Genomic DNA, 26,603 nt, shown 5'->3' on the forward strand with positions numbered 1-26,603 from the left:
CTGCTGGGCCTGGTGGAGTGTTGGGAGAGAGGCTAGTGCTCCCTTTGCACGAGAGGTAGGAGGATTCACTCCCATCTTCTCCTGCCTGTTCGCTGGTGCTGAGGGGCCGGCCCCTTCCCTGCTGCCCCAACTCTTATTCCCACAATGCACTTTGTGCAGGGGCGGTTGGTCTTTGTGCCAAGGCGCGTGGCTGGGAGCCAGGACTCAAGGCCCTTCCCCAAATATACAACCCCCCTCCCCACCCAAACCCTCTGTTCAGCTCACACTGTCTGGCTCCTCCAGCATGGGCTGAGCAGGTGACCTGCCCTACAGCTGGGAGAGCATCAGGCACCTGAGCACAAGTCTGATCAGTCTGGGGATCAAGCACCCAGCACAGGAGTAAAACTGCCTTGGCGAACCTCAGCACAAGGAATGTAAAACCCACAGAGCACGAGGACCTCACAGCAACCAGCCCAGCCTGATTCGGAATCCTGAGTGCTGCCTCTTACACCATGGGACCTACATATACAGCTTCTGTTGGGGACTTGGGACACTCAGGTCTCAGGCTGGGCTCAGCTCTCCTGGTTTCCCACCAACAGCTTCATCTCTCAGGACTCTCTGGCTACGTCTACATGGCACATTGATTTTGGAATAAGCTGGTCTTGAATAGTGATTCCAAAATAGCTTATTTCGAAATAGCACATCTACACTGCAGGGAAACCTCAGAATAGTCCGAGTCAGGCTCCCCTAATGCAGACGAGTTATCTTGATTTAGAGCCCTGGTAGAAATAACTTAGAATGGGCCTAGGGAGGGGCCATTTTGAAATAGCGGAAGTGGCGCATCTCCACACGCATTATTCTGAAATAGCTAATTGGGAACAGGCGTTATTCCTCGTAGAATGAGGTTTACAGAAGTTGGAATAACCCGTCTGTTACTTCAGATGATTTCACATTAACGGAATTGCTGCATAGACTTTGGCATTGTTATTCTAAACGGCCATTATTCCAAAATCGCTTTTCTGTATGGACATAACCTCTGTCCTGCCCCCGCACTGCTGCGTTCAGGACAAATTCCTTGTTAGGGTCCATCACAACATGGGGTCAGTGAGGGTCCCTCCCACCTGAGATGTGTGTTACACAAAAGCCTCTTGTTCGTTGCTCAGCTCCCAACACTGGCTACAGACATCCCTTTTGCATGGGGATGTAGCTCAGTGGCAGAGTGTTTGAGTGCAGATCAAGTGGTCCTTGGTTCAAATCCAAGTGCCCCCTTGAAAAATCTTTGTTTAATAGAAACATTTACCTTTTCAGTTCTATTGTATCCTGGATTTCCATTGTACATGGACTCTTTAAATGAATACAAACCATTAAAGTTTTCTGGCACCAACACAAATAAACCAGGCAAACCAATCCCTCAGCTGGAACCAGCTCAAACCTGCTGTGTCTGGTTTGTGTTTCCAGCAATTCAACAAGGGTGTGATCTAGATGTCCCTTGGCACGTCCTTGGTCTCCGTGGGCTGGGCTGTGCAGAAGAACAAGAACCACACTCAGCTGAGGAGGAAGGGCTGCCGTCAACCTTCTGGAGTTCGATTTAGTGAGTCCAACTAAGACCAGAGAGCACCTGACTAGTGGCCAGAAGTCAGCTCTTTGCCGCCTTTGGTTTCCTGATGTGGGGACATGGCCCAGCTCAACTGAAGGAAGCTGCCTCCAGCTACGCATGGAGGGATGGTGGGAAGAGCAGTCACATTGGCCAGGCACCACTGGGGGTTGCCTCCCTCACCTCCCCCGTACCTGGCAGGTACCTTGGTCAGCTTATCCATGGGACTGCTCTCTGGGACAGCAAACATGGACAGAAGGTAGGATTCTCTCATTCTAGGACCATTTGTTGGTTTTGATCCTTTCAGAGCTACAGACTAACAGCTGCCCGCCCCCCTCCCCCGGAGGGAGCGACTATGTGGCCCCCAGACCTTTTGTTTGCTGTTGCCCAGGTGTTGCTAAGTTCACAGCTGTGATGTCCAAGTGGGTTAAGCTGTTGGAGTTGAAACCCAATAGCCTTTCCCCATTCAGGTTCAAATCCTGCTCACAGTGAGGCCTGTGTTTTGACCACACCTCTAACCAAAGCAACAAACTACCCAACCCCTGAGACACTCTCCCCACACTCCCCATCCCGTGTCAATCCCCTTCTGCTCCTTTCAGTGGCTCCGTCCTAACTGAAGAGGACACTGTTTCTCGAGGCAGAAGGGACATGTCCAGAGAACAGGGTTTTCCAAAATTTGGTGCCATGTAGCAGCAGATGGCAGGAGCCAAAGAGGCTTGACAGCCTGTTCCATCCCAGCGCGCTGCCCTCCCAGCCTGCTGCTGCTCCAGGAGGGGATGTCAAGCCATGTGCATCTGGGCATTGTGATGTCATATGTGATACCAACACACAAAGCCCCGCCCCCCCATCCCCCACCCCAGGAGCTACAGACCCTCTGTCCTCACCTCTACAACCAGCTGTTCCCAAGAGGGTGAGTCTGGGCAGGAAATGATTCCAGGATTCTGTTGATTCTGTTCCTGACTTTGTGGACAGAGACACCTGGACAAAGAAGCAGCCCCAAAAGGCCCTTCTACACCTTATAGAGCAGAGGACTGGTACAGCTGCCCCTAGGTGGCTGGTTTGACTCCACCTCTAAGGAGAGTTTTTTCCCCTCCCCTGGTGAGATAAGGCCCTTCTAGGGGGAATAGACAGGACCAACAGCTCAGCCATAGGAACAAAGGTATCTGCTAAAGCCTGGAATTGAACCAGACACCTTTAAACCTTCAGTTTAACACTCTCCCCACTGAACTAAATCAGCAACTGCCAGGGAAGCTTTTTCCCCACAGCAACACACAAGAAAGCAGCTGTTGCCAGTGGCCCTGTAGGGCAAGATGAGCTTGACCAAACCTCAAAGCACCTCAAACCTGCAGAGACATCCCTGCAGCTGCCTGTGGTGTCTTTCCCAAAGGGCCCCTTGTGGGCCTGCTGGCTTAGGTATTTAGTGCTTGATGCTAATAATGCCAAGGTTGTGGGTTCAACCCCCATGCTGGCCCCAGGGGTGTCTGGTTTGGTGACTTGCCTTTGTGTAGCTGCCTGCTATGGATGAGGAAGGAGAAACAAGCCCTAAGAGGTGAAACAGCAGAAGGGGAGCATGGAGTGGTGTCAGCTGTCAGCCCCTCTTCCTCCTCCTGTAGCTCTGCCCATGCAGGAGAGGGGAGAGGCACTTTGAGTGGCCCCAACTCTGCCCCTTCTGAAAATGGCAAGTGTTGTCTTAGCAGCAAGTGGGAAGGTGCCTGAAGTAACCTCTTGGGTCTCAGCTGCTATAACATGTAACAATGAGGTGAGAAAAATAACTAGGCAGTGTCTATGTGAAACATCATGCTGGTTTCCCTGACTTCCCTGACTGGGAATAAGACCAGACCAGCAAAAGTTTTCTATCCTAGTCACTAGACCACCAGGACACATGTTTCTTTGCTCACCTACACTAGCCTTGCGCAGGATGGGGGGCCCATTCTCCCTTGCCCAGAGGAGACAAGAACACCCAAACAGAACATCAAAGCAGCCAGACAGGGCCATGCCAATTGCCCAACTAGCTCAGGATCCTGTCTCACAACAGCAGCCAATTTCATTGTCCCAAGGGACTCCTCAGGACAGACATTATTAAGTGATCCCTCCCATCACCCATTCCCAGCTTCTGGAATACACCAGCTAGGGACACCTGCCCTGTCCTTCCTGGTTAAATGCCATTCATTGTGGCCCCCAGGGCTTCCAAAGTTGAGTAGCTCTGCATTAAGGGTTCTTATTAATGTCAAGAACTTCAAGCAATGTAAAGCCAGAGTGTGATGGAACTGGAAAGGAAAATATTTCCTTTTTCCAAGAGGGCAGTTGGAGTTGAACCAAGGACCACTTGATCTGCAGTCAAACACTCTACCACTGAGCTACACCCCCACAGAAATCAGCATCTGCAGCCAATGTTGGGAACTGGGCAGGGAACAAGAGGCTTTTGTGTAACTCACATCCCAGGTACCACCCTTGGGCTTGGTCTCCACACTGAGCAGGCGGGTGGCAGGGGTCTGATGCTGTCACAGCTGCAGGGCAGATCACCCACCTGGCCCCTGAGCTCCATGTGGGCGGCAGCCAGACAGTGTGAGTGGAACAGAGGGTCGTGGGGGGCGGGGATTTGTATATTTTAAGAAGGGTCCTGAGTCCTGGCTCCCAGCCACGCACCTTGGCAGAAACACCAACGGCCCCTGCACAAAGCGCATTGTGGGAATAAGAGTTGGGCAGCAGGAAAGGGGCTGGCCCCTCAGCAGCAGCGAGTAGGTGGGAGAAGATGGGAGTGAATCCTGCTACCTCTCATGCGCAAAGGCAGCACTTTTCCAATGCAGCTAATTCTGCCCCACCTGCAACCTGCCTCCAGTGCTCCTGCCACTGCCTGGCCCAGGAGGGCTGGTGTCCAGCAGCTCTCTGCCTCAGCGTGGCTGGCTTTTGGGGACAGCAAGTAGGAAGTGGGGGCCAGGGCGGGGGGGAGGGGGCTACTGGAGCCACTTAGCCCCCTGGCTGGATCTGCTGGTAAAAAGAAAAATTGGAATCCCCCCCTGCATTGGAGAATGTGGGTATTGATCCCACTAACTCTTGCATACAAATCAAGCACGCGACCACTTGAGGTAACCACCCTGCTGCATTAACAAGATCCTTCTTGGAGGCTCTTCCCTTCTCCACAGGGATGTCGGCCTTCTAGGTCAGTTAGTTGTGGGAAAGGAGAAGGCTCCAAAAAGGCCTCAAGGGCAACTCTCAAGGAGACTCCCTGCAGCAAAGCCATGGGGGGAGGCCTCTGAGATGGCCCCTGCCCTGCAGCCTGTCCCACCTGGCCATTGTCATGGACTCTCTGTGAGGTCACTCCCTCCCAAACTCCTTTAGCCAATAAGCTGAGGGGCTGCAAAAGCCCCTTGTGATGTCACTGCCACACCCACCCCTGCCCTCCAGGGCTAATGTCCTGCTCCAGGCAGCCCCTTTGCATGGCTGAGCTGCTCCCAGGGGTGAAAGTGACACATTTCTTACAGGGTCTGTTCTATTGGGCACCACCACTTGGGTGGGCAGAGGCTCAAGGCAGGAAGTTGGGGGAGGGGTTGTGATAGGACAGTATCTGTAAGAAATTAAAATGTGGAGTGTGGGTGATTCAGGGCAGGGATTTGGGGAGAGTATGAGAGTGGGGGGGGGGCTCAGGGCAGGGGTGAGGATGTAGGAGGGTGGAGAAGTCAGGGCACAGGATTCGGGACTGTGTGTGTGTGTGTCGAGGGGATCCCTCTGCTCTGGGCTCCCGGATGCCCTTTAACTCACAAGGGCTACATCTACACTGGCATGATTTTCCAGAAACGCTTTTAATGGAAAAGTTTTCCGTTAAAAGCATTTTCGGAAAAGCGCGTCTAGATTGGCACGGACGCTTTTCCGCAAAAAAGCCCTGATCGCCATTTTTGCGATTGGGGCTTTTTTGCAGAAAACAAATCTCTGCTGTCTACATTGACCCTTTTGCGCAAAAGTTTTTCGGAATAAGACTTTTGCCTGAACGGGAGCAGCATAGTATTTCCTCAAAAGCACTGACAATCTTACATGAGATCGTCAGTGCTTTACCGGAAATTTAAGCGGCCAGTGTAGACAGCTGGCAAGTTTTTCATTGTCCCAAGCAGATGATTTTGCGGAAAAACTTGCCAGTCTAGACACAGCCAAGGGCTTACTCTGCAGCGCATTTGGTGCCATGAGAACAAGGCTTGTAAAGAGGGTTGACTTTCCTCCATCGCCCCTTGCTGCTGCACTAAAGAAATCCTGAAAGCAGCCCCTTTGCCTGTCACAGGAGAGATGGCCCTGTGATGGAATGCAATGCATTATATACCCTGGCTAGGTCTGTTGGTAGATCATGAGACTTTTAATTTCAGGGTCATGGGTTCAAGCCCCATGTTGGGCTATGCCCTTTGTTAACTCACAGTCCACAAGCCTTTCATCTTTCACCATGGTTTTAGAAAGAAAAAGTCTAGTCATGGAGTTCAGCCAGGGGCAGCCTGTGGCTATAGGCTGACATCATGGGGTGCCTGATGATGATGTCACCTCATTGATGGCTGTGGGGGGGGCGGGGTGCTGATTCTGCATTTCGCCTGGGGCACCAGCTGCTGCAGCCCACCTCGGGCTGCTCCTTGGTCCATCTTTAGTAGAACCAGAGAGAGACCCAACTGCAATTTCCATCTTCTGAGGAGAAGGGAAGAGGATTTTCTTCTCCTCAGTTCTAGCCACATCAGCCCAGGGAGGAGAAAAAATAACCCTCCGCCTGCTGATTGTCCCCTGTCAGCTTCTGTAGCTTCACCTCCTTCCTCAGCAGCTCCAGCTTTGAGCTACAAATTTCAAGGGGCTGGTGAGGAAATGAGGAGCTGGCAGCTCGGGTTAGTGGCTTCCCTGAGAACAAGAGGTGGAGTGTTCACAAGGTGCATTCCCCTCCACCACAGAACAGGGTGTTAGAAAGAGCCAGGAACAGAACAGTCAGCCAAGTTCCCCTAGCAAAGTGTGTTTCTGTGGTGTAGTGGTTATCACATTTGCCTAACACGCAAAAGGTCCCTGGTTCAAAGCCAGGCAGAAACACAAGAGCTATGTCTCTCATTGCTGCTCCCATGCGTGCCCAGGTAAGTGCTGCTGCTGACCAGCCTGTTCCTGGGATGAGCTGAACTTCCATATGACAGAGGGGAGTGACATTAACTGAGAATGCCCCTTGGTTCCAGTCTGGGGAAGTGAGATGAGATGTCTCAGGCCAGGCAGCTGCTTCTGGCTTCATCTTGGCTGGTGCATTGGGCTGATTCTGCCTGCTGCCTCCCTTGTGTCACTTATCCAGGCCAAATGGTGGAAAAGCTACAGAAATTGGGTTTCAAAATTTGTGTAGCTTTTTCCAGAAGAACAGTGCAGTGTAGACACAGCCTGGCTACGTCTACACTGGCCCCTTTTCCGGAAGGGGCATGTTAATTTCACCTATCGTAGTAGGGAAATCCGCGGGGGATTTAAATATCCCCCGCGGCATTTAAATAAAAATGTCCGCCGCTTTTTTCCGGCTTTTAAAAAAGCCGGAAAAGAGCGTCTACACTGGCCCCGATCCTCTGGAAAAAGCGCCCTTTTCCGGAGGCTCTTATTCCTACTTCAAAGTAGGAATAAGAGCCTCCGGAAAAGGGCGCTTTTTCCAGAGGATCGGGGCCAGTGTAGACGCTCTTTTCCGGCTTTTTTAAAAGCCGGAAAAAAGCGGCGGACATTTTTATTTAAATGCCGCGGGGGATATTTAAATCCCCCGCGGATTTCCCTACTACGATAGGTGAAATTAACATGCCCCTTCCGGAAAAGGGGCCAGTGTAGACGAGCCCCCTGAGTGTTGCTCAGCACTGGTAGTAGACAGGGATGGACAAAATGGTCTAATGGCACCTGCAGCCTTTCAGAACAACCCCCAGCCCCTACCCCAAGGACCAGCCCTTCCCTCCACCCTCACTGAGGTCTGCCGGGCAGGGCCAGATGGAGGCATGGGCGAGCCGGGCAGCTGCCAAGAGCTCCAACCAATGGGGGTGCCTGATGGCAGATGTAAGGGGCGTGTGGCATCCCTTACAGCTGCCATCAGGTGTCGTGTGCCCAGCTCCCGCAGCCCCAGCCTGCCCACATCCCTGCGGCATGGGCCAGCAATGCCCTCCTCCCACGACCGTGGCTCCCCACAGGGGCCGGCCCTGCTGCTGGGAACTGTCTGGACTCAAGCCCACCCCAGTGTCAGCCTAAGGATTGTCTGTTCTGTAAAAGGTGCCCTGAAAAAGAGAAAGCAGCTAAAGTGACTCTGGTGGGACTTGAACCCACAACCTTTGAACATCTAGCAGGGCTCATATTAGCCATAGCAGCTTAGAAGTCCAACATGCTTTCCACTGCACCACAGAGCCTGACAGATGCGGTGGGGGTTGTTGATATCTTCACTCTCTGCTTTGCAGCCTGGCAATTGCTGGGGGGGAAGAAAGGGGAGCCAGGTCTGTCTCTTTTGGGAGAGCAGGTAGGAAGGGAGAGGGGCCACTGAGCCCCCGCCATGGAAAATAACTTCTTTCTAACACTCCGCCCAAATCAGCCTTTTCCTGAACCAGCAGTTCTATGGGTGGCCAGGGGAGAGAAGGGGCTCTCTCCTGTGAGCTGCAACCCCGCCCCCCCGCCAGGGGAGTCTCACACAGAGGTCTTGGGATCACAAGCTCCCTGTCACTCCCATCATGCAACAGGCGCAGGTCCAGCCTGTTCTGTAAAAGCCACGCTGGAAATCAGAGAGCAACTAAAGTGACTCTGGGGGGATTTTAACCCACCACCTTTAAATGACTGGCTTGGCTCACACTGAGCACTACAGCTTAAAAGTCCAACACGCTTTCTATTGCTTCACAAAGCCCTTCAACTCATCACAACACCACCCTTCCTTTATCGCCTCTGTTTGCTTTCCAACAGGGCAATTCCTGGGGTAGAAGAAAGGGAAAAGCTGAGCCAGAAGAACACATGCTGCCCCTCCCACACTCAGATCCCCCCATACCCAGCCCCCTGCCATGGCTTAAACCTGGATCCAGAGAGAAGAGCCAATGCAAACAGCCCCATGGCAGTGTGGGAGTCAGCACGTTGGTGGGTGGGGCAAGGAGCTGGGGGCAGAGCTGGGCTCTATCTCACTATGGTTGCATCCCATAGCTCAGAATAAGTGATGCAACTGTATAGCTTATTTTGAGTCAATTTTGAAATAGCTTATTTTGTAATTTGGCGCTGGCTACACAGCACTTAGTTCCAAATAAATCGCTATTCTGAAATGCCCCTCACTCCTCGCGCCATGAGGTTTAGCGAGCCCGTTATGGTTTGAAACAAGGGGCTTGCTATTAAGACGCGTCTGTGTAATACGAGCACCATGTTCTAAACCTCCGAGCTAGCCGGCCCACGGGTGTCAGTCTCACAAGTGGCCCTTTCAGAAAGGAGCCTCGGGCAGCCGCAGTGATGTTGTGGCCTCTGGAACAAGGTGGGTGAGGTAGATGCACTTCTTGCAGGCAGGGGAATTAGCTCAAGTGGTAGAGTGCTTTCTTAGCATGCAAGAGGCAGTAAGATCGATGGCTACAGCTCAGTTCTTAGCCCTTGTTTTCCATGGTGGGGGCTCAGTGGCCCCCTCCCTCTTCCTATCTGCTCTTCCAAATTAGACAGACCTGGCTCCCCTTTCTTTTCCCCCAGCAATTGCCATGTTGCAAATCAGAGAATGGAGATATCAAACTCTGCAGTCCATCAGGCTCTGTGGTGCAATGGAAAGCATGTTGGACTTCTACGCTACTGTGGGTAATATGAGCCCCCTTAGATATTCAAAGGTTGTGGGTTCAAGTCCCACCACAGTCACTTTAGCTGCTTTCTCATTTTCAGGGCACAGCTTTTACAGAATAGGCAATCCTTAGGGTAAAACTGGAGTGGGCTTGAGTCCAGACAGGTCCTAGAAGCAGGGCCAGCCCGTGTGGGGTCTTGTGGTCGTGGGAGGAGGGCATTGCTGGCCCGCACTGAGCTTTTCTGGAAAAACTTGCCGGCTGACTACACTGGCCGCTTGATTTTCCGCAAAAGCACTGACTTCCTATTTTAAGAAATCAGTGCTTTTGCGCAAAAGGGCCAGTGTAGACAGCTAAGATTTGTTTTGCGCAAAAAAGCCCCGATCACGAAAATGGTGATTGGGGCTTTTTTGTGCAAAAGCGCATCTAGCTTGGCCATGAACGCTTTTCCGCAAAAAGTGCATTTGCGGAAAAGCGTCCGTGACAATCTAGATGCACTTTTCCGAAAATGCTTTTAACGGAAAACTTTTCCATTAAAAGCATTTTCTGAAAATCATGCCAGTCTAGACATAGCCCATGGGACCATCACACTGCCACATGTTTGGGTTTCTCAGCTGATAGCTGATACTCTGCTCTCCTGGCTTTTTCCATTCAGTGGCTTCACCACTCCAGACCCTGCCGCATCTGTATGTCGTCTCAAGGGAACTATCTGGCTCCCTCTCTGGCAGAGGAAGGAGAAACGTTGCCATGTGTTACACACGTTGGCATCGTACAGACCCCGGCTCTGGGTCCCCCTGCCCTGTGCTCCATGGGACAAGGAGAAGCTCCAGGAGATGGTTCCCCTGGGATTGCGTCTCAAATGGATCGAAAGGCTGGGGGCTCCCAGACCTACCCTACAGACGGGAATGCTGGTTCCTAGAAGCTCCCACCTAGAAACCCTTGAGTGAGGATTCACAAAGAAGCTGGGGGGAGAGGAGTCACAGAGGTGTCTGGGTGGGCAAGTGCAGATTCTCAGCTGCTGAGCTAAGTTCAAGAGCAGCAAAGGGAGAGGAGGGGAAGTGGCTGCCAGACAGTCAGCATGGCCTCAGGAGCTGAACCAAGATCTGTCCTTGCGTTTCTTGCCTTGCTTCTCCGCTGTTTGGCTAAGATCAAGCACTTCCTGCCTCTCAGAGAGGAATAAAGGCCATGAGAGGCATCAGTACCCAATTGTGCCTGTTTTTTCTGGGTTAAAGTAGGAGCTCTGCAAAGTGCTGTGCTGCTACATCCCCACATTGCATTGGCTGGGAATTGAACCCAGGTCAACTGCTTGGAAGGCAGCTATGCTCACCACTATACCACCAATGCCTGTGTTGAGCACATTTGTGAAAATTAGTGAGGGAAGTCCATATCTGCCATGAAGCGCACTTGAGGCAAGAGGGTGCCCATGTGGTTTGGGGTAAAGCATAACTTCTTGCCTGATTCGCTAAAATCAGGGGGGGGGGTGATGTGGGGGTAGAAACAGCTCTGTAGCTCTCTGTGGCGTGAGGGATTGGGTGGCAGAAGAGTCCCAGAGGTTTCTGAGTGGGTGAGCATAGTTTCTCGGCTCTTGGGCTAAGTTCAAGAGCAGCAAAGGGAGAGGCAGGGAAGTGGCTGCTGGACACTCTGCATGCATACTGGGAGGAACTGGACCTAGTCCTGGGGGTTGGGGAACCCCTGTCTCCAGGGACAGTTGTAGAGTCTGGGATAGAGACACCTGGGCAGCAGCGGCCGCAGCTTCAGGACGACAAACCTGCTGACCAGCAGCTCCAGGATAAGGATAAGGAGGATTCCTGGAACGTTGTGACCCTCACCCTAGAACTGGTCCCCCAGATACTGGAGGCCTCCCAAATGTCTTCAGGCACCGGGGAGGGAACATCAGGTGAGTGCTGTGAGGTTGCAACACACATGGGGCAGTTGGGAGCACAGGGGATGATGCGCTATTGTGACACGTCATGCTGATCGTAGGTTGGGGGACACCACAGATTTATGGCCCCATAGAGGGCCGTCCTCCCCCCACCATGTGTGCAAGGCACCACCTGCTCCTGCAGAAAGTCCTGCCTGCAGCCAATTTCCTAACACTGGATGTAAACACATAAGTGCAATGGGGGTATAGCTTGGTGGTAAAGTGTTTAATTGCAGGTGAAATGGTCCTTGGTTCAACTCCAAGCGCTCCCTGGAAGGTTGATCAACTTTATTGAAACCTTTGCATCTCTGGTTGTGTCGCATTCTGGATTTCTATTATGCAAGGATTCCTAAAATTACTACAATTCCTGTGTCAATGCAGGGAAGCCAGGCAAACCCTTCTCAACTGAAATAAGTTAAAACCTGCTGTGTCTGGTTTCTATTCCCAACACAGGTGTGATCTGAATGCCCATTGACAGGTCTTTGGTCTCCATGGGCTGTTCTGTGCAGAAGAACAAGAACCGCGCTCAGCAGGGGAGGAATGGCCACAATCAATCTTCTGAAGTTTGATTTAGCAAGTCCAACTAAGACTCACTAAATCAAATTCAGAGTGTACCCCACCAGCTTCCAGTACTTCTGCTCTTTGCTCCCTTTGGGTTCCCGCGGTAGGGACATAGCCAGGCTCAACTGACAGAAGCCAACTCTCGCTACATAGGGTATGTTTATAGGGGTATGTTTACACTTGCACCCTCTTTCCAAAAAGAGATGCAAATGTAAAGATTGGAAACTGTAAATGAAGCCACCAGGGACACATACAATGGGCCTGCAAAAAAATGAAACAGCTGAGCACTTTGCAGAGAACAGGCCAGAGCCCTGCTGGGAGAGGCTCCATCATGCGTAGATTTTGTGCAGGGCCAGACTGCTGGGAGCAGGCTCTGGCCATGGACTTTCCTCCCCTCTCTGTTTCCTCTTGTTACCTCCTGCACCTGGGGCTGAAAGAGACGAGGGCTGCAGGCTGGTCCTGCCCAGCTGCCTTCCCCAGTAGGAGCAGAAAATGCTTATTGGACGGCTCACACATTGTCCCCAATGCACTCGCCTAAGGGCCTGAATTCTTGCTGCCCTTGGGTGCACCGAAATGCCCCTTCTGAAGGGTGGGCTCCCCAGCTCACACCCCTCCTGTCACACAAAGCTTGCAAATGGGGTTGATTTTCTTCCATCTCCCCTTGCTTGATGCTGGGCTAAAAGAAATCCTGAAACCAGCCCCGTCTCCTGTCACCGGAGAGATGGCCCTGTGCTGGGATATGAGAAAGCATCCGAGAGATGCTCCTTGCAGCCCTGGAAAAGAAGGGGGCTCTGGATGGCAGGAAACCAAGTAAAGCAGGTCCCAGTGGGCATGAACTGGGGCACCTGTTTCGCCCAGTTGAGTGAGGGGTGGTTGGTGTCAAGGGCAGCACTCAGGACTCAGAACCCTGGAATCTGAGGCCCCATTCCTGCCTCCCTTCCCGGGCTGACCCAGTGGCCGAAAGGGGCTGCAGCTGCTGCTGACAGGGAAGAAGCTGGGAGGCAAGGTGCTGGCAGCAAGAGCTTCCAGCTGCCTCTTTGCCCTGGGTCTGCCGGCCGCCAGCCACCTTGGCCAGCCTTCAAACCAGCTGGACTAGCCAGCCCACGTCACAGCGAGTCGCTAGTGGCCCTGTCAGAGAAGAGCCATTGGCAGCTGCAAAGACATCCCTGAAGCTGACTGAGGCGCCTTTCTTGAAAGGGCCACTGGTGAAATGCACTTTCATTGGCCGGCTAGCTCAGTTGGTTAGAGTGTGGTGCTAATAACGCCAAGGTCATAGGTTCAAGCCCCATGCTGGCCACAGGGGTGTTTGGTTTGGTGACTTCCCTTCCTTTAGCTGCCTGCTATGGACAGGGAAGCAGAAACAAGCAAAAGGCTGAGAGCTTTGCAGGAAGCAGGGCAGAGATCTGGTAGGGGGAGGCTCCAGCCTGCACAGCTCCAGTGGCTAAAAAGGCCTAGGCCTGGGCCTGGCTTCCTGTCCCCAAAAGCAGGGGAACTGATGCCCAAATTCCTGCTGCTGCAGTGGCTACCTCAAGGCACCAGCTGGGGGGCAGGCTCTGGAGCCCAAGCCACAAGGGGAGATTCAATATGACCGGGAGGCCTGGAGCGTGTGAGCCCTGCACAGAGGCTGCTGCTGGTGGCCTGCTTCACAGCAGCTCAAGTTCCTCTGAACCAGCTTCTCCCCCTGGAGCCACCCCCCAGCGCTGCTGAGGCCCCTGACATGAGGAGAAGGGAAGAAGATTTTCTTCTCTTCAGTTCTCGCCACATCAGCCCAGGGAGGAGAAAAAATAACCCTCCACCCGCTGATTGTCCCCCGTCAGCTTCTGTAGCTTCACCTCCTTCCACAGCAGCTCCAGCTTTGAGCTACAAATCTCTGTGTGTAGCCATATGGAATACTGAGTTTTCAGGCTGGCCTCTGCACTTCTGGCTTCCCTCCTTCTGCTTCATCCTTCTGGCTATGACTACACGGCACCTTTATTTTGGAAAAAGCTGGTCTTGAATAGTTATTACAAAATATCTTATTTCAAACTAGCACGTCTACACTGCAGGGAAACCTCAGCATAGTCTGAGGCAGGCTCCCCAGTGTAGACGAGCTACCTCGATTTAGAGCCCCTGGAAGAATAACTTAGAATGGCCCTGGGGAGGGGCTAGTTCAAACTAGCAGCAGTGGCGCAGCTACACAGGCCTTTTTTTAAAATAGCTAATTTGGAACAGGCATTATTCTTTGTAGAACGAGGTTTGCAGAAGTCGAAACAAGCCATCTGTTACTTCAGAATTATTTCAAAATAACGGAATTGCTGTGTAGACTCTTGCAGTGGAATAACGGCCATTGTTCCAAAAGAACTTGTGTGTGGACAGAACCTGCGCAGCCCAAGAAATGTGATTGGCAGCTTGTACCCACAATCTTTTTGTCAATTGCAGTGGAGAGCTCTGAAGACATGGACCCAAGGCAACCACCTTGATTGCCTTCTGCTAAGGCCAGGCCGGAGGGAAAACAATCACTCCTTCAAGCTGGAGTTGAACCAGCAATCTAAGGATCACTTGCCAAGCACACACACTACAGTCCCCTGCTCTGCCAGCTGAGCTATCAAAGGGAGCCTGACTAAGGATGGCTAGTCTAGGTTGTCCCTTCTATAAGTCTTGGGGCACGTGCTCCTCCCAGTATACGGCATTGCTGATGAGGGGCAGAGGCGCACAGGTGCTGTCACAAGTGTTGTACCAATAAAAGCAAGCAGGATCTTATGAGGGGGATAAGGCAAAAAGCCACATTTATTGTAAAGATAAGAATAAGGAATAAAGAAAAGATAGAAGCAAACAACGTTGTTTAACTACTTATTCCTATCACTACTTAACCCTTATACAATTGTATATATATATATATAAACATTCATTCAATCATTCATCCATTCATTCAGGTTCTGTGTAGTTGTTATAGTTACCAGCCTGGAAGTTGCTTGTGACAGAATACTGGCCAGGTATTCTGTACACAAGTGATGGGAGTGGGGAGCGAAGTCCTGATCAGATGTGCATCTGAAGCTCCTGGTGGGCTGGCAGCAGAACGTTGGACTCTGACTCCATAGTCTTTTAGTCCCGTTCTTATACGAATTTCTTCCTATGCCAGTCTATGGGAATTGCTGCATCACGTTCAGGGTGGCTGTCAGGTGCTCATCAGTGATCTCATAGGGTGGGCCTCCAGTACTTGGTTTTCTCCACTTGACACCTTTTGGTTGCACTGGCACCTGACGCCTTCTTCAGTCCTTTGTTGCTGCATTTTCAGGCTGGCACCTCTCAGAACCATTCATTCATCGTCCAAGCAATCTCTCTCTCTTACATACATTCCCTAATTAATGTTTCCCATACAGTATTTTGTATAATAATAACTTTACATATACAAGAGTTGTAGTTACAAAAAGTCACAAGTTTCTGGGTGGCATTTCTTAAAACATTCTCTCTCTGAGTGCTGAGTTACTGTTATAGTTACAATGTTTCACTTTGCGATTAGGGTTAATTGCTTCACAATGCTTTGAAGAGAATGGGCGTTAACTGTGTAACAATAAGTTTGAGCGTGTCCTGGGTCACAGAGAGGGGAGCTGTTTCTGGCGACATAGTATTATATTTTTAACAGTTTTCAGTTACAAGACCTAATATTACATTCCTAACAAATTATATTCTAGAGGGGCAATAATTATAAATCTAAACATTTAACAATCTTAACAAATAATAATAATAATAATAATAATAATAATAAATCTAAACACTTTAAGTTGTGGGGAACAAATTATGGGGAGTCACTTCCACTTGAGGGAATCATTTTTAATACATTTATATGCTATCCCTACACAGGTACTTCACATGCAGATGGACCCCTTGAGTGAAACCTGAGCTAGATCCATCCATGTCACAGCAAAAGGAAGAAAGTTGGGTTCTTCTCATGTGTCTTCTTTGTTCCAGAGTCTCTAGGGGTGCGGTCAGAGCAGGTCCACAAAAAAAACAAAAAAACACTTGAATGAACTTCGGTCCAGAAACACACAGAAACACCCCTGAGGGTTTCCTTGCCTCTACTTAAATGTTGACAAAAAATTTCTTGCTAACTCCTTGGCCAACTCTGGTTGCTGTGGGGTTAAGAAATTTTCTCTTGTTAATTCTGTGCCCTCAGGAAGGGAGCAAATTGAAGAAGGCCAGGACCCCTCATTGGGGCTCTAACCCAAACCCTAGGACCAAGGGATTTACAAGCCAGCTGATTAATGTTTGTTGCATTTCTCCCTCCCCACATCTGGGCCAAACTGCAAAGGCCACTCTATAGCCCCAGCGGCTGGGGGAAGATGTGCATGTTAGAGACTCTGCCAACTGAGCTGTAGCTTTCTGTGCCCAGGGAGCCAGACACCCCCAGGGCTGGAGGGAAATGGGGATTGGCTGCACTTTGGGAGTCAAAGATATTGTCTGGGACCATGCAATAGAACAGTTTCACCAGCTTTCCTAAGGAGGGCACCATGGCTCAGTTGGCTAAAGCACCTGTTTAGTAAACAGGAGATCCTGGGTTCAACTCCCAGTGGTGCCTTTTGACACCCTTTAATCACATTTTCCTATGTGTTTCTGGGACAGAGAAGAGGCCTCCCCTGGCTACCCATGGAACTGCTGCTTCAGGAAAAGGCTGACTGGGGAGGAGTGTCGGGAAGATGGAAACCACAAGTGAGAAGCACCTGCTGCCCACGGACCCTGACTCTCCATGGCTGCAGGACCTGCAGAGGTTGCACCCTCAGGCTTTCTAGGTGCTGACCCCCCTCAGGGAATCACAAGGGCATGTGGTGCTGGCTCTCCTGTCCCAGCAATTGCAGTCAGAGCCAAGCCTTGCCAGTGCCAGTCACAGCAGCCTCTGCACCCGCTCCAGGCTTGTGGTTTCCTTCTTCCCAATGTTCCTCCCCAATCAGCCTTTTCCTGAACCAACAGCTCCATGGGTGGCCAGGGGAGGCCTCTTCTGGGTCCCAGGAGGACCTAGGAAAATGTGAGCTGTCACCTGGGAAACGTTCCTGGCTTTAGGCAACGTGTCCTGTCTAGGGCTTCATCAGCCTGGGAGCAAAGGGCAGGCAGCATCCCCCATGATGCAGAGAGGCAGGTCCACATCTCCGGCCCTGAGGGTGCAGCCAAGGGAAAAGTACTGGGGAGCATCTATGCCGGCATCACGCGCCTTCTCCGAGAACGGACCCACGTCCTGAAAGGGAGAGAAAGTGGCCTGGGATGACTAGTGTAGCTGAGCCAACACTGCAGGTTTGTGTCTGTTGAGTGGCTAGGATTGAGCACTTCCACTGCTGCGGCCGGGGTTGGGCTCCCAGTCAGGGGAAATAGCCTCCTCTATATTCATGAATACTGCCAAGTCTTTGCTCTTTCCGCATGGGAAGAGAGGGGCTGGGGTGCCAGAGGCAGGCTCTGGCTGGGAGACTCACCTGGTTGAGCCCTGGCCAACACCCCAGCACATTTCCCAGGTAGCTCCTTTCCTGCACAGGCTGCAGGTGTCAGGTGCCTGGGGAAATAAGAGCCTGAGTGGAGGAGGGGGAGGGCTTCATGCAGGCAGCTGCCATTGGCATTGGAAACAGTCCAGAAAAGTACGACAAAAATGATGAAAGTTTGAATCAGCTGCCATAGTTAGTATAAACAATTAGTAACACACATACTAAATGAAAGTGAATATGCTACAACAAGTCACAGCTGGAGAGATTTCTGAAAACATCCACTCCATGTGCAGCCACAAATGTGATGTTAGAAATTATTTTAAAAGGCCTTGACAAGAAAACAGTGACTATCATATTACATCTCTATAAATCCACGCGGTGCCCACAACTTGAGCACTGACTGGAAATGTGGTTGCCTTATCCTCTGCCCCCCAAAAAACCATACCTTGGCATTGGAAACTTCAGAAAAGCACAAGAAAAATGATGAAAGGTTTGGATCAGCTGCCACATGAGGAGAGATTGGGACTTTTCACCTTAGAAAAGTGGAGACAAGGGGAGATAAGATAGAGGTCTATACATCATGGCTGTTGTTGAGACTGTAAATAAGGAAAGGGATTGTTCTTGTTCCCATAATAGAAGAACTAAGGGAGCGCCATGATATTAGCAGGTTGAAAACAAACAAAAGGAAGAATTTCTTCACACAAGCGCAGTCAACCTGTGGAACTCCTTGCCAGCAGATGTTGTGAAGACCAGGACTATAAGGGCATGTCTATACTTGGAAACTATTTTGAAATTGCTTAAATCAACTTAATAACTTACAGTCTAAGAAAACAGAAATAGCGTGTCCTCTGTATGGGGAAGCCTCAGAATTAGTCCGAGGCAGGCTCTGTTACTGTTCCTTTCTGGGGGAATGGAATTAAAAACAGAGTTGCAAGGCTGGGAGCAGCTGAAGCCAAGAGCTCTGTTCTCCTGTGTCAACAACCTCTGAGGTGTCATGAAATCCCCTTTCTCGTTTCTATCCCTGAAATATGATCATCTTTATGATGTAATTCCAGGCCTGTTGGTTCGGTTTTGAACTCTGACTGCAGATGATTGCTTACCAGAGATGGAGAGATGTCAAAACAGACTATGACATATTGGCAAAGGTTTCTGCCAAAGCCCGGGATTGAATGAGGGACCTTTAGACCTTCAGTCTAATGCTCTCCCAACTGAGTTACTTTGGCAACTGCCTCAAGGGATCTGAGCAAATATCCAAAATAGCAGCAAAACTTGAGGAAAAAAAGAAAAAAAAACAGCTGGGTCACCTCATTTCCCCCCCCTGAAATTTCTTCATGCCTACTCCGGGGGGCATCCTCCCCCCAATTTGGGAACCCATGCCTTGCAGTGAATGCTGGGGGAGCTGGGATTCCACCCCAGAGGATGGGATAAGTGAAAATTCCCACTGCAAATATTATGGCCTCATCAGAGTGAATGCTGGGTGGCCAGGGTCTTGTTGCACATCTTCCCCACCCCGTCAGCAGCCGCAGCCCCTTTCAGCCACTGGGTCAGCCCAGGAAAAGAAGTGGGAAATGGGACAAAGTAGCTTGTCTCTGTTCATGAGCTTCTCCAATGGCTGAAGGGAAGAGGAGAAAATGGGCAACAAAGACCCTCCACTGAACTGGAATCACAGCTCCCCCCGTTTTCACTGGAAGGGGCCAAAGCAGCAGGGAGTAGAAACCATTACTCCAGGGGAGTGTGAACTCACAACCTCAGCATGTCTCCCACAAGTACTGCCTTATAAGTACTGTGCACAGGCCTTTTACACCACTGGAGCAGCTACTATAGCTGTAGGAGCTTTGCACTTGCAGGATCTCTGGGTGCTGACCCCCACCCACCCGAGGGAATCACAAGGGCAGGTGCTGCTGGCTTTTCTGTCCCAGCAATTGCAGCAAGAGCCCTGCCTTGCCAGTACCAGTCACAGTAGCCTCTGTACCCGCTCCAGGCTTGTGGTTTCCTTCTTCCCAATGTTCCTCCCCAATCAGCTTTTTCCTGAACCAGCAGTTCCATGGGTGGCCAGGGGAGGACTCCTCTGTGTCCCAGGAAGACATAAGAAAATGTGAGCAAAGGCTACACCAAGATACCACTGGGAGTTGAACCAAAGATCTCCTGTTTACTAGACAAACACTTTAGCTAGCTAAGCCATGGTGCCCTCCTCAGGAAGTCTGGTGAAACCGTTCTACTCTATGGTCCCAGACAACACCTTTGACTCCCAAAGTGCAGCCATTCCCCATTTCCCTCCAGCCCTGGTGATGTCTGGCTCCCTGGGCACAGAAAGCTACAGCTCAGTGGGCAGAGGCTCTAACATGCACATCTCCCCCAGCCGCTGGGACTGTAGAGTTGGCCTTGAGATTTAGTGTTGCTGGGGGGAGGGAAAAGTGAAGCAAACATTGATCCTCTCGATTATAAACCCCTGGGTCTCAGGGTTTGGGTTGGAGTCCCTGGGACTGAAAACCACCCCTGAGATCTTATCTGCCCTGAGCAAGGGCAGCAACTGTGAGTGGGGTATGGAGAAAGTTTGGGCACGTGAGTGGGACACTTATATGGCTGGACTAACATTGCTGGCAAAGGACACTGCTCAATCCTCTTGAGCGGGTACTTACTTGTGGGTTGGTTCTGAACCCTGCTTGTGCCTAGGCCTGACATAACCTGCCCCACAGAATTCACACAGCAAACGGGGCTCTCAGAGCACAGGGGGAGTTTGGGGGCTTGTTGCTGGGCCGTGGGGTGAAGCATCAAACCAGACCCCTCCTGTGGGGCCTGTGAGTGTTGCAGAATCTGGGCCCCTGCACCTGGACAAAAGCAAACAAAATGTCTCGGGGCCCCACAGAGACCCACCTGGACTGCCTGGGCCTCGGCCATGAAGCAGGAAGTGGCTGAGGCTGCGGCCAGCCAGGGAGCTCCCTGGCCCCTGCGATTGCTGGCATTAGGGCTGCCAGATGGTTCAACAGAAATACTGGACTCACTTGACACTACCTCGCAATCTACATTCCAGCTTATTTAGAAAATACCCGACATTTCTATTTCCTCATTTACATTTTCTCAGCTTGTTTCCCGAACAGAATGCTCAAATACTGGACAGTCCGGTTCAGAACTGGACAACTGGCAACCCTAGCCAGCATGGAAGCAAAGCGTAAGGCTGTGAGAAAAGGCCTCCTGTCGCCTCCCCCGGCCTGAGGCAACAGGGCTTCTTCCTCCCCTCTGAGGAGGGAGCAACAGAGGCCGGGCTGAAGGTTTTGTGCTCGGGCTGGAGGCTTAAGCCCAAGCTGTCGGCCTCAGTTGGACTTGCTGCTTCTCCCCACTCCTGCCTTGCTGCCTCCTATGGCCAGCAGCGCACAGGGGGCAGCCGGGAGAGACGGCCGCCGTGGGCAAAGGAGGCCAAGGTACAAACCTCTCGGGAGCAACAGGCCTGAGGCCTCTAGCTTTCCTAGTCTCATGCCAAGGGGCTTTCTGTGGTGCTGGGAGGAGAGGGATGCCAGGCCCAGGCCAGTGCAAGAAGAGGCAGTGCCTGCCAGAGCTGAAAGGTTTGCTGCAGAATGTGAGACGTGGCGTTTCTGCCTGGTTTCACTCAGGGGACCTTCCCTTGTTGCTACGGACTCTTCTCCTGTTACTTGAGAGACTGAAATGGGGCCATTCTTGTGGTAAAAGAGGCCAGTGTGCCTAGGCCTCCCCACACAGACCAGAGCACCCCATCGGGGACACGAGAGAGCCCTGAATCAAGCATTTGAGAACATGCTGATCCTCTATCCTGTGACAGGGTATTGCGGGAGGGACCCTGCACACAGAGTGGCTTGCTCAGTAGGTAGAGTATGTGATTCTTAATTTCAGAGTCATAGGTTCAAGCTGGCAGCAGGAAGAGGCACGTGCCTTGCCCAGCCACCGCCGCTGGTGCTCAGCCTGGTGCCGCTAGGAGCAGGCCGAGCCTGGCCATGCAAGACCCCGCAGCCGTGGGGGGAAGAGTGCTGCTGGCCAGCGCTGAGGGGGTTAACGTGGACCCTGCCTCGGGTGACTAGTGAGTGGCTAGTGAGAGCTGCTGCAGCTCGTGATATGGGCGTGTGGTGCCTGATGGCAGTTATCAGCTGTAAAGGGCACGCAGCGCCCCTTATATCAGGTACCCCAGGCAGCTGCCCGACTAGCCCATGCCTTAATCCGGCCCTGGGTTTCCTGCATAGAATGGGCCAAGCCCCAGCCTCCAAGAGAGGGGTTCACAGCTGGGGAATCTTTGGCAGCAGCCATGGGATGGTGGGAGCCAATTACTGCAGAACAAAGGACAGCAGGGCTATGTGTACACTCGCGGCTTCTTGATCAAGTACAGCCGTTCTTGGGAAAGAATCCGCAAATTGTCCACACTGCCCGCTTGCTCTTGCTCAAGGAAATTTGCAGTATGGCGTGGTAAGAGAGGGCTTCTTCCGCAATGCTCCTTTTTAACAGGTGTAAGCCCTCTTGCGCATGAGCTCTTACGCAAGAGGGCAGTGTGGACGCTTGGCAGGGATTTGTGCAAGAAAGCCCTATGGCTAAAATGGCCATCAGAGCTTTCTTGCGCACGAGAGCGCCTATACTGCCATGGGCACTCTTGCACAAAAGCACAGCATGCACATGGCAGTGTGGACATTTTCTTGCGCAAGACTTCTTGCACAAGTACCCTTGCGCAAGATGTTGCAAGAAGCCACAAGTGTAGACATAGCTCAGGAGTGGGAGAAACTAACCATCTGCTGTATTTGCAAAGGAGAAACAAATACAAACTCTTTTGCCATTCCCCACCCTGCTCAACCTGGCACTTGCACCTCCAGCCAGGTCCGGATTAACGCATGGGCACCAACCTATAGAGGCACCTGATTGAAGGGGTAAGGGACGCCGCATCAGTTGCCCCCCATAGGTTGCCACCCTGGGGAGGAAGCGTGTATGCAGCATGCGCCTGCTGCTCAGGGTGCAAGAATGGCTCAGGTCAGCCCTGCCCCCAGCCCAACTCTCCCAGGCACCCCCAGAGAGCAGCACTCACACATGGGGGGCTGGAAAGTGGAGACACTCCCTGAGACACCAACTCAAAAGAAATGGCTCTGGGTATGTCTGCACTGAGATAGCAGCCCAATGACCAGGCTGTAGCTGGCCCAGCTCAGTTGTATCTGGCCTGGAGGGCTTTGATTAGGAGATTAGAAACCTGCAGACAGGGGCATCTCTGGGGGATAGGAGAGGATGTCACAGTGTCAGGGCAGCTGTCATGCCTCCCTCCAATCTTCCTTTGCTCCAGCCCCACTGCTGAGAGATACTGACCATTGTCATTGCTTAAACTGCACACACAGCTTATGGCAAAGGCTAGCATATGGTTAAAATACAATGAACATTCTGGTAAGTTATCAGAGGGGTAGCTGTGTTAGTCTGAATCTGAAAAAGAGGCGAGGAGTCCTGTGGCACCTTATAGACTAACTGAAGTGTTGGAGCATAAGCTTTCGTGGACAAAGACCCACTTCGTCAGATGCATTTGTTACCTTTGAGTTTGTAATCTGCTTTGCTCTGCCTGTTCTCACTTATCACCACTTAAATCCTACAGCTTGTACTTAATAAAACCACTTTTACTTACTATCAAGCCTAGTGTAAACAATTACTACCTATGGGAGCAATCCGTGTGCACATTCCCCTTTCATTGCTAAATGGGGCTTACCCCATTCTTTGGGGTATGATCCCATTTGGGGAGTGCTATCCCAGGAAGCTGGGCCCTAAACTGCTCTCTCCTCAGACCTGAAGAGGTTCAGCGTCTGTACTGCTGCTCAGAGGCGGGGCCGGGAATCTCAGCTCGGGGCCTTGGCCAGGGGAGACTAAGGAGCTGCCCCAGCAGGACCGGGTGGTGAGAAGCCCCAGAGAGCAGAAAGGTGAGTGGCAGTGGACAGGTCAGTAGCCCAGGAGGCCCTCCCCAAGGGGTCTTCTGGGACCAGAGCCACCCGGCCGGGCAGTTTAAAGGGAACTCAGGTTATACGTTTCTCCCCTCTGTGGGTCTTACAAAGACTAAGATGATATCAGCTCTGACTGAAGCGTTCCCCACAGTAAAAATAACAATGGTCTTCTCCCCTCTGTGGACTGTCTAATCTTTAACAAAGTCTGACCTGTGTTTGAAGCCTTTTCTGCAATCAGAGCTTTTATAAGGCGACTCTCGTGTATGTATTCTGATGACTAGTAATGCACGAGCACTGACTGAAGCTTTTCCCGCAGTCAGAGCAACAGAAAAGTTTCTTTCCTGTGTGGGTCCGCTTATGGTTTAAAAGGCTTGTGCGGTGACTGAAGCTTTTTCCGCAGTCAGAGCAATTGAAAGGTTTCTCTCCTGTGTGGATCCTCCTATGGGTAACAAGGTATGAGCCTCTAGTGAAGCTTTTCCCACAGTCAGAGCAATAGAAGGGTTTCTCTCCTGTGTGGATCCTCCTATGGGTAACAAGGTGTGAGCCTCTAGTGAAGCTTTTCCCACAGTCAGAGCAATAGAAGGGTTTCTCTCCTGTGTGGCTCATCCTATGACTAACAAGATGCGAAATCTGAGTGAAGCTTTTCTCGCAGTCAGAGCAATTGAAAGGTTTCTCCCCTGTGTGGCTCCTCCTATGGGTAACAAGGTATGAGCTACTACTGAAGTTTTTCCCGCAGTCAGAGCAATTGAAGGGTTTCTCTCCTGTGTGGGTCCTCCTATGGGTAACAAGGTTTGACTTCTGACTGAAGCTTTTCCCACACGCAGAGCAATTGAAAGGCTTCTCTCCTGTGTGAGCCATCCTATGGATAACAAATTGTGAGTTTGTACTGAAATTTTTCCCACAGTCAGAGCAGTTATGCGGTGCGTCTCTTGTATGTATTTTCTGATGGTTTGTAAAGTGTGAGTGCTCACTGAAGCTTTTCCCAGAGTCAGAGCACTTGAAGGGCTTCTCTCCCGTATGGACACTTTGATGTTCGGGAAGAATTTCACAGTCACTACACATGCAGGGTGACTGTTGATGGGGGATTTCCTGTTGAACCGTTTCTGTGTTTCTTTTCTCCCCTGTGCTCCTGCTACTGGAGTTAGCCTGTCCCTCTCCTAGATCGTTTCCCTGCTGCTTTTTGGGGCTATGCTGACTCTCACAGCTCTCTCCTTGCTCATGTATCTGGAAAACATATTCTTCAGATCGTCTCAATAATAGTCCACATGGAGACACTTGCTCCAGTCCTTCCTGCTGAAGACTCTTTTCATGGTTCTCAGTCAGTGTCCCGTCACCTGTTGGAATAGAGGAATGATCCAGACAGGAGTTATTCTCCAGGATGAACTGCAAGGAATCTCTAAAGGAGGAATAGAAAAGGGGATACGCGCTCAAATAATGGTCAAATTATCATGAGCTGAGTTCATTGTCCTCCTTCACAACCCTTCCACAGAGAAGAGAACCCAGCCTTTCCTCGCCCACCACACTCTGACTGGAGTTGAAGACAAGCTGAACAGTCAATCACACTTCATGAAAACACACAAGTTACATCTGCTATAAGGAGACAAATTGGTTTCTGAGTCAGTTTAACTGATTGCTCACCTGTCTGGGTGTTGCTGATGATCTCCCCTTCCTCACAGCTCAGAGGATCTGGGACTCGCAACTCCTCCTCTCTCTCCACCCAGGAGATCACATCAGTTTCGGAGACTGGAAATCCTGTTTGGAGAGCAATGAACCAAGTGCTGATCTTGTTCATTAAGGTCTTTCCCATTACTGCTTCCAGAGCTGGGATCTGAGTCACCCACCCACAGAGGCTCCTTTCCCCACCTTGCAGAGACTGGGCTCTGGCTGGTACAAGAGCCCAGGACACACTCACCTGCAGTAAAGATGCATCAATCCCCCACCTTGCCCAGCTCATTCCCCAGGGCAGCTAAGCACTCTGCTGCACTCTAGATATTCTATTAACAGCGCATGGGAGTTAGATCCCAAATCCATATTCATTTCTCTCCGTACCTGGCTTGAGTTACAAGATTACTGTGTCTGCAACAATGGAATCCAGTTCTCAGCACCCAGTGTTTCTGATAACAAGGCACATATTCATCTGCCTGAACATGGACATAGGTTAAATGCAGGCTGTTGTATTTAAAATCCTTAGTCTTCATTCACAGATTTGCAGCACAAACTTTGCTCTCATCTCACAGAGACGTTATAAACCCTTTCCACAATAGAGAATCAGTGACATTAAGCATCTGAATGGTGGTGTTATTATTAAATACGTGTGCTTATTATTAAACACTTGTGCTGAGTGTTTGCAGGATGAGATCTTAAGATTCATGGGATCAGAAGATATCCTCAGTTATGCAGTCTGACCCCCTCAGTGGCACAAGCCATTACCCTTAGTCCGGTTACCCAGGCACAAAGCTTTGTTTCCCCACAGTGTATTTTCTAGAAAGTCCCCCAGTGATTTGAAGACATCAAGAGATGGGAGAATCCACCAGTTCTTTGTTCATTTGTTTCAGCAGCTAATCCGCTTCCCTATCAAACATTTGTGCCTCTTTTCTTGTCTGAAATAGTCTGGCATCAGCTTTCAATTATTGGCTCTCACTGAGCCATATCCATTCAAAGAGGTGGACCAAATTTTCATGGGGGTGGGGGAGGAATAGAAAGTGGCTGAGAGCTGCTCTCTTCCATGACATAAATTCACGAAATGGAGGATCCGGGATGGGCACTGGGAGAAGGAGGATGCTTCTGGTAACGGTTTGGGATGCAGGACAGATAGAGGGGTCTAGGAGGGAGTTTGCATGATAGAGCCTTGCACCCTATTTATTGTTTGAAACCAACCCCAAATTGAAACTGAGCAGTGAAATCTGAGCCTGAAGGTGCCGTCTGTTTTGTGCTTTAACTTCACCCCTTTAGCATCACAAACCTATAGACCAGTGTTTCTCCAAATGTCCACAGGTCCCCATGCAGCACCCCTGGGGCTCCTCACTGATCACTGGGTGATTCAAGGCTCTGTGCACCGTGCTCGCTGGGTTTGGTTGGTAACTTCAATGAAAATCCCATGAAGATGTTTTCACAGGAATTCTCACATCACAAAACTTCCACCAGCAAACTCACCTTGTCTGAAAACTCCAAGGTATTTTCCTCTTGCTCTCTCCAGTGCAGAGGGCAGAGTGTCTAGTGGGGGAAGGGAGAAGAGAGGTGAGATTCCAGGCTCTCCTATTTATAACAATGTCCCACTCTGATCTCTGCGTTTCAATTCTATCAGAGACACACTCAGGTATTTAGTATGAAAGAGTCAAACTTTCATTTCCTCTCACTCGGGCACCTTCCAGCAATGGAGCCAAAATCCCTGCAGCCTCATAACTATCCCAGAAGAGACAAGCCGTAAATGAGATTTAC

General features: G+C 51.0%; 1 protein-coding gene and 8 non-coding genes across 11 annotated transcripts in view; 5 read left to right on the forward strand and 4 right to left on the reverse strand.

The window, feature by feature from the left end:
• LOC142821594 (uncharacterized) overlaps positions 1-26,603 on the reverse strand; it is a 184,784-nt gene that overhangs the window by 153,152 nt on the left and 5,029 nt on the right. Inside the window, exons 6-8 of one of the 3 annotated variants that reach the window (XM_075913021.1) lie at positions 26,319-26,378; positions 24,804-24,917; positions 23,390-24,499 (exon numbers count right to left, since the gene is read on the reverse strand). The exons of the other annotated variants lie outside the window; for them this stretch is intronic. Of the exons in view, the coding sequence (XP_075769136.1) occupies positions 23,409-24,499; positions 24,804-24,917; positions 26,319-26,378 (1,265 nt within the window). The 3' untranslated portion in view covers positions 23,390-23,408. Of the gene's footprint in view, positions 1-23,389; positions 24,500-24,803; positions 24,918-26,318; positions 26,379-26,603 lie in introns of those variants that run through there. 3 annotated transcript variants of the gene reach the window in all.
• TRNAC-GCA (transfer RNA cysteine (anticodon GCA)) lies at positions 1,177-1,248 on the forward strand. Its single transcript has one exon. It is a non-coding gene; the product is annotated as a tRNA-Cys (tRNA).
• TRNAC-GCA (transfer RNA cysteine (anticodon GCA)) lies at positions 3,869-3,940 on the reverse strand. The gene has a single exon. It is a non-coding gene; the product is annotated as a tRNA-Cys (tRNA).
• TRNAV-AAC (transfer RNA valine (anticodon AAC)) lies at positions 6,547-6,619 on the forward strand. Its single transcript has one exon. It is a non-coding gene; the product is annotated as a tRNA-Val (tRNA).
• Positions 7,834-7,938, reverse strand: TRNAR-UCU (transfer RNA arginine (anticodon UCU)). The gene is made up of 2 exons: positions 7,902-7,938; positions 7,834-7,869 (listed from the first exon to the last, which is right to left on the reverse strand). It is a non-coding gene; the product is annotated as a tRNA-Arg (tRNA).
• On the forward strand, positions 9,290-9,394 carry TRNAR-UCU (transfer RNA arginine (anticodon UCU)). The gene is made up of 2 exons: positions 9,290-9,326; positions 9,359-9,394. It is a non-coding gene; the product is annotated as a tRNA-Arg (tRNA).
• TRNAG-UCC (transfer RNA glycine (anticodon UCC)) lies at positions 10,588-10,659 on the reverse strand. The gene has a single exon. It is a non-coding gene; the product is annotated as a tRNA-Gly (tRNA).
• Positions 13,021-13,094, forward strand: TRNAI-AAU (transfer RNA isoleucine (anticodon AAU)). Its single transcript has one exon. It is a non-coding gene; the product is annotated as a tRNA-Ile (tRNA).
• Positions 16,279-16,352, forward strand: TRNAT-AGU (transfer RNA threonine (anticodon AGU)). Its single transcript has one exon. It is a non-coding gene; the product is annotated as a tRNA-Thr (tRNA).

Source organism: Pelodiscus sinensis, chromosome 31, assembly GCF_049634645.1.
Source record: "Pelodiscus sinensis isolate JC-2024 chromosome 31, ASM4963464v1, whole genome shotgun sequence".
In the NCBI taxonomy this organism is placed as follows: domain Eukaryota; kingdom Metazoa; phylum Chordata; order Testudines; family Trionychidae; genus Pelodiscus; species Pelodiscus sinensis.